We start from the raw sequence: 7,171 nt of genomic DNA, 5'->3' as shown, positions 1-7,171 counted from the left end.
ATACGCAGAATACCTGCAGATAGAATCTCGCCTGAGTCTCAACACCTCACCTCTTTCGCTCCTCTTTTTCGCAAATACAGACTCACTCAAGCTTTTCTCACTAAAACCTCATAAGCAAATAATTTTCTGCAGATGTCGAGAGAATTCTATAGGTGTACTGGTTCTTCTTTTTTTCTGAAATGTGTATTTCATTTATTTTTATATATTTACAGGCTGATCTCTGAAGTGCCCGAAAAAAATGTTGGAAAATTTTGACAAAGAGAATGAAAACTGCAGAAGTGATTCAAAAAACATTGGATCAAAAAACGTTCCGAGAAGAAACAATTTCGTCAAAAATTTGAGCAGTTAGCAACAAAGTGGTGTTAAGCAGTCGATTTGACTTCATTATGTTGTCAAAAATTCATAATCTTATGGAAGCAAGGAAGTGTTAGCATGAAAAGGTTATTTCAAACCTACGTAGACACTAGGAAAAAAACACTCTGAAAGTTCTAGATGATTTATTTCTCAGATTCAAACGCAAAAGAGAAAAACATGTCGTTTTTGATGCGTTCGCTCATCGCTGAATCCTATTTCACCTTATTTTTTAGCGTCTCGGCTGAGAATATAAGGAAATGTCGTTTACGTTATTCGTAAGGCCAATTTGCTTGAAGAGAGGGATTTTTCGATGGATGCGCATTCCTACAAAGGAATCTGTCATCACCATAAAAATATGCGGGCCTCGAAGCCGAACAAAAATCACGAACACTACTCTTGTTCGTAGAAATTCGGGCAATTCTCGCTGAATTGTTTCTTCTTCTCAAGAGTTAATCAGAATTAGTCACACCTATAACTTTTCAGCACGATTAGATACTTTGATTTCTTCTCTTTTCTGCCTAAGCGAACCTAAGCGAACAATTTCGAGAGATGCATTGAAATTAATCTTACCAGTTTCTTCCAGAATTACCCCTAGATGTTTGCTCCGCTCTGGAGATCTTATATTTTTATGCTCCGAAAACTATTCAACCAGTGCTCAAAACACATATCAAAACATCATAACGACATACATACTACTAATCAAAATGCTATTACGACGGGATTACTGCATTTTCGCCACAGAAAGGTTCATATCATTGTTGGATTAGCATTTCTTCTTAATTCACTCTACTCGAAGTTGTATCCGCATTCCTTGACACTATTTCTGCACTCACATTAGGCGTAAGATAACGATAATTGAATTAATTACTTCCTTATTTTCGAATGATACATAATTATTTGATTTTTGTCGTCAAAGAAGAACGATTCACAAACGTGATGCAGCGCTAACCAAACCACCAAAGGATAAAATTGTAACCTATGATGTAAGAATAACAAAAAGCCAAAAAGAAGCTTCAATTTCTTGCATTGATGAGGTGAAAATGATTGTAAACGTAAAATTTTCAGATAAAAAAGCGCTTCTCATTATAAGTTGGGAAAGGGCTGACTGATGTGAACTTTATGAAGTGATGAGCCATGCAAATTAAGATAATGGGACTTATTTGCGCTTTCCTTAGAATTTCTTCGAACTCGCCATCCTTTTTAATGTTTTGGCTTCTCTCCCGGAATCTGAGGAAATAACCTCATCTGGACTTGAATGAAATCGCAATTCTCTTCCCAACTTTTTGCTTGTTTTTCATCTTCAAACTTTAACGGCCTTTTCATCAACCCTTAAATTCAAAAAAGTGTTAGTTGTTGCTGCCTATTTTTGTCTTCCTTCATGGTGTATGCTCTTCTGGAATCCACATGGGACCACTGGATTGAATGACAAACATCTTCAAAGCAGTCTTCTCACATTCCTCTTCACTCCTCATTTCTTTGTTCTTCACTCCCTCTCAGCGTTTGAATTTTCACTGTTTTCTAGTAATCTGATGACGAATTGTTTTGTCTTTCTGCTAGCCTCATGAGCTCGTGCTGCTGCTCCACGGTGTTTACCGTTGCATCGTTTTATACCAATTTTCTCTCGTGCCCACAGCTGCACGGCTAGGCTTCGGCTCTTCCATTCACCAATTATAGCTGTGCATTCAGGCGATGAAGCTCCATCAAAAGAGTTCTTCACGAAATCGCATAAAACCACGCCTTCCATAGAAGCAAAAAAACCGACGATTGGAATTTTCATCCAGTCCTCGACTGCGTTTGCTTTTGTTAACACGTTCTGATGAGACTTCTTCTCTCTAGCCGTTCAACAGAATCCCAAAAAACCAATTCGGACCTGGAGAATCATTACGACTTCTCCAACTCGAAGCTCGCGATCTCTTTTTGTACCATACGTTTCGGTCATATTTTTGAATACGTTTACGTCTTTGTATTGCATCTTTCGTACCAATGATTTGATTCAAATTTTTCTTGCTTTCAATAACGTAATTTTCCAGTCGTTGCCCTTGATGAAAAGTCAGCAACAAGTGTAAAGCATATTAGGGTATAGGCAGAAAATGATATTGTCGACAGAACGTCATTTTGTCGCTGAAGTCTGAGAAAAGAATGACGATAAGCTTAGTTTATTTTTAGCATTTCTCCTAATGAAGAGGTCCAACTCACAGAAAAAATTAAAAACGTTCCCGAAGAATTCCAAGGCTTCTATGGGTAAAATTCCCCTACTTTCTCATTGTTTCGAGCTAGGCTGTGAATAACGAAAAAGTGGAAAGTGCAGCCATTTTTCTTCTTTCTTCTTTCTTTTTATGATAACATTGATAATAATTTCTCCCTTGACAATCCCTCCCTCCACAATAAATTTTATGCGGTTGTAATTTTTTTTTCAGATAAGTGGGAAAAAAGCGAATCGGAACTCTACATATGTTCCACTGCTTAAAATCTAAAATCTAATTATAGCCCAATTTTCAGAGCGAGCGAGTGCGGCCGAGAGCCCTTACGCACTGGAACTCGTGCCCTTCAATCCATCAAAGCGCTAATTGACCATTTTGGCCAGACACTACTTTCGAATGCGTGTAAACAGTGTGCTTCATTAGATACGGAGCCTCATCATTGGTTCATAGTTTTGGCAGATTTCTGGATTTCCCTCGTTTCTTTAACGACCGTTTGCGTTCGAGTTTGTAGTTGTTTTCCAGTATTGCGGGACCTTTTGCACAAGGAAAAATGAATTATCATCTGTCTATACTTATTTTTTGAAAAACACCTACAAGAAGACGGAGCAGCTGCTTAATGGTGTTGTTTTAGGTGGAACTCAGGAATCAACTCTCTGCTCAACTAGTAAAAACAAAGTGATTCAACTTAAACATGCAAATTTCAGCTCTCGTCCATTTTTTCCACACCAGCGCCCGTTCGCGTTTTCTCAATTAGCGTTCATCGTCGGCATGGCGGACATGCCAGGAAAGGAGCGGGTGATCTACCGGCCCGAACCTCTTCCGATAGCTCCTTTCGCGCTGAGCTTTGAGGGGATTAAGCGGCAAAAGTGTCCTCCGTATACTTCCGTTTTACCACTGTCCCCGAAATTTCTGCCTTTTGCACTTCCCAACTAGACATGCACATACGCATGATTCAAGCTTAACTCAAACCTCTGACAACGGAAATCCTTTGGGGAATGAACTACCGTATCTCAAGTAGAACTCTTCTTTCTATTGCTTCTTTCTATGTATTACCATCTTTCTGATTTCTGTACTTTTTCCGTCTTATTCTGAATCCAAATGAATTTATTGTACCGGACCGGTGGGGACAGAAGCGGGAACACCGTGAATTTGGTGAGAGCACACGAAAACTTCTGTGCATAACATTTTCGAATGTAGAGGTTCTTCTCAGCGTCAAAAGAACTAGCTTTTTCGCCAGTATAGCGTCAGGCGACTGACATTGCTTTAATAAACTTAAATTAACAAACATTACTAAAATAATCAGATATGCATACATACATACACTATTTGTCGTTAGATGTATTCAGCAAGACTGGATGCACATCAACTGTCTGGATCAGAACTGCTCACTTAATTCTGCTTGGTAAACATTGTCGAAGTTAAATAAAACCCAAGGGGCATCAACGTGTATTCAAAACATGCAGCAATTATTTTTATCGAAAATAATGCAGGGGGTGTTTTTAGAATGGACGTAAAGAGAGGATCGGTTGTGAGTGCACGATTGTTGGTTCGAAACCGCTGTAATGCCAACAAAGCCTTTCATCCCTACTAACTTTCCCTGGGAAAATGAGAAAATACTGAAAAAACCACTGGCTTGACCCACTAGTTTGCCTTCACAAGTCATCGCAAAGCTGACACACGTCCAAAAACCTTAAGCGGTTTTGAATTGAAGTCGAACAGTCGAGTGCGTAGGAGATTTGCGTGTCAGTTGATCAACGCTGTGCACTTTATTCTCTTCCACATGTATAAGGCAGTTAAGTGTAGAGAATTATTCTTTTTGGAGAATCACTCCTTTGCACTTCTTCTTCGGGTGTTTCACCTCCTATGCTGATTACATCGATGTAGGAGCTCGCTCTTCACACATTCTTTTGGCATTTTTCTCTGCACTATTGCAGACAGCAGTCATTCGAGAAATGCGCAAATACTGATGGCTATGCAGTGGCTATGGTGAAAGCTATTCACGTATTCTTTACCTAATTTAACCACATTCCCAAGTGTGATATTCTATGAATGTGGGAAATTGACGAATGAAATAAAAATGGAACGCGAAATGAATGCCAGATTCACCTATTATCACTTTGATGTTGAAATGTTAGATATACGCACAAGTACCTACATGCACCTTTGTTTACGTAACGTACACAGTAATAATCCATATTCGTTGTTTTCTGTGATCTGTCTCACTTTTGTCGTATGTTTCTTTCCTGGAAAAGGTCACCTGATACAAAGGATAAAAAAGTCATTCTCGTATCGATCCACTTGGAATGAGCCAACTCGTTTTAATGCAATCCGTAATCGCTGATGTTGTAGAACGCGTGTTGGCCGGTACAATGATTTGCGGGGAGCAGCCCATAGCTAAGTCAGTGTTTTATTCCCTCAGATGAGTCTGGTATCAACCCCGGAGGGATGAAAGGCCTGATTTGCACTAGGGCAGTTTCGAGCCATCAACAGTGCGGCTACAACGGACCTCTAACCGACTGCGCCACACCCGCCCTCTCTGGTCGCAGATACTCATAAAAATCTGTAAAGAGCCGATACCAAGTCGTTGACATGTACACCCCCACCACAGCTGACCCAGCGGAGAGCACTCAGAAGCACTCAGCTTCTTGTAGCAGGAAATGATTATGTGTACAATTTAAAAATGACTTTAATTTATTTTGTTTTTTATTGTGCAGTGTGAGAAAAGTTTTCCTCTAGAATTTTTTTTCTCTAGAGAGAGAGATGGAAAATTTAATTTTTTCAATAGATTCATGAGAAAATATGCCAAAACAAAGGGGTAATGAAAACTGTTACCGACGCCAAGAAACTATGATATTATTTTTTTTCGTACGTAAATTCAAGATATTGAGATTTCAAGTCCAATTTAGATTCTAATATTCGGTAATATGTCCACTTTTGCAGCCTTTTCTACAATGTTTACTTTCGCATGCATCCCATATTTTCGAACAGTGGAAAGTTCTGCTTTTTTGATATCTCCGAGAAATGAGAAGGTTGCTGAGGGGATGAGGGGAGCATTTGAGGAAGAAATTTAGAGCATCCAAACTTGAAACATAGTATTGTGGTGCAGTGGTGAGCTTCGAATACGCAAGTGCGTGTCAAGGTAAACAAAAATAATTGACATCTCAAAATAGAAACGTGAAAATTCATAGCTTTGTAGAATTACTACTTTGAAGCATGTGATTAAAAGAACGATGGTCATGAGAATGTGGTAAACGGGATTAATAAGTACCTAGAATACCTCTTTATTCATTAATGGTGAATGATCACTAACTCATAGGAGGAAAGAAGGACATGGTATGAGGAGTGAGGTCAGAGATGAGCTTGCACTCGGTTTCAGAGTTCGATTGCAATTAATCTACTACTGGAAATTCCTTGAAAAAAATCTGCGCTTCCCTCATTTAAACGATCAGAATCATCAAAAATGTCTAAATATTGTTAAATTCTTTCGGAGAAATTCTACTGCTGGGAAGATTCATAATGCCTGAGTCTGATAGAGTCAGCGCTCACGTCGCAGTGGCGATAAAATTACCAGTAATAGAATTTCGAATCGGAGCGATTCGCCGCATCAGACGTGCCTGTCGTAGTGACGGATTCGCCAGTTGCATCACTCACATCAATCCTACCTCACTTACAAGAAAAAAATCCCCAGATTTTTGAAAAAAAAAATCACTCGGTAGTTTATTTCATTGTAAAATATTATTATTACTATTATTATTATTATTATTATTATTATTATTATTATTAGCATCATTTAGCATGTGTTTTCTTCTTTCCATGATATTAGATCCGCTCAGTTACAAAGTCTGAGAGGCGGAATCTCCAAAACAGCTGCAATTCCTCCGGGAATTCCCTCAATACTTTTCGCTCCCCAGAATTCAATTGGAGAGAAATTTCCGAGTGGAAATTGCTTATAAATACATGAATTTAACAGCATACTTAAAAAAACACGGAAGATCCAGAACAGAGCCGTTGTAACCGTGACCACTAATTGTAAACTTCTAATTCTGAATTTTTCATATTTCCATAGCGATTTTATTCTATTTTTCTATTCTATTGTCTATTTGAGATCCTATTCGTTACGTTGTCACGCAAGTTGTATTTTTCTTTTAAAGAGATGAGCAAGAATCTCTACTTGTACCAGGTTAGCGCTTCTTTTAAGTTGATAGTTTATGGATGTGCTTTCAGTTGTTATGTTTTATTTCATATTTAATCCATAACTTTCAATACCGGAAGTGATCCCTTCTGTAGCGATTAGAAGAAATAGAAGACGTAATTATGTGCTATGGAAGCAACAAGTGCTAGAATTGGGAGCGGTAAAATCAAAAGGATCAAAGTCCACTTATGCGAAAAATGGCTCATGCTGCACCACCCTATTCTTGATTCCTCCACTATGAGCTGTATGCGAAGAAGCCGTTCATCCGCTGCACAAATGGCACCAAAATTGAAAGTGTTTGCATATTTGCCTTAAGAACCTATTCCTTACCAAATTATGGGGTACAGTGAGAGGAGTGTTGACTTTACGTTTCCTTCATTTCTGCTTACATAGCCAGCTTTTTTATCTGTTCTGTATCTCTACA

At 38.6% G+C, this 7,171-nt stretch overlaps 1 protein-coding gene across 1 annotated transcript; it reads right to left on the bottom strand.

Moving 5' to 3' along the window:
- Positions 1–1,837: 1,837 nt before the first annotated feature.
- Positions 1,838–2,098, bottom strand: RB195_006013 (uncharacterized protein; the record flags this gene model as incomplete). The annotated part of the gene is made up of 1 exon (XM_064178868.1): positions 1,838–2,098. The coding sequence occupies one exon, from the start codon at positions 2,096–2,098 to the stop codon at positions 1,838–1,840; it is 261 nt and encodes an 86-aa protein (XP_064035872.1).
- Between the last annotated feature and the right edge of the window lie 5,073 nt (positions 2,099–7,171).

This window comes from Necator americanus, chromosome I (assembly GCF_031761385.1).
Source record: "Necator americanus strain Aroian chromosome I, whole genome shotgun sequence".
Lineage (NCBI taxonomy): Eukaryota > Metazoa > Nematoda > Chromadorea > Rhabditida > Ancylostomatidae > Necator > Necator americanus.
This window is presented reverse-complemented; position numbering and strand designations above follow the sequence as displayed.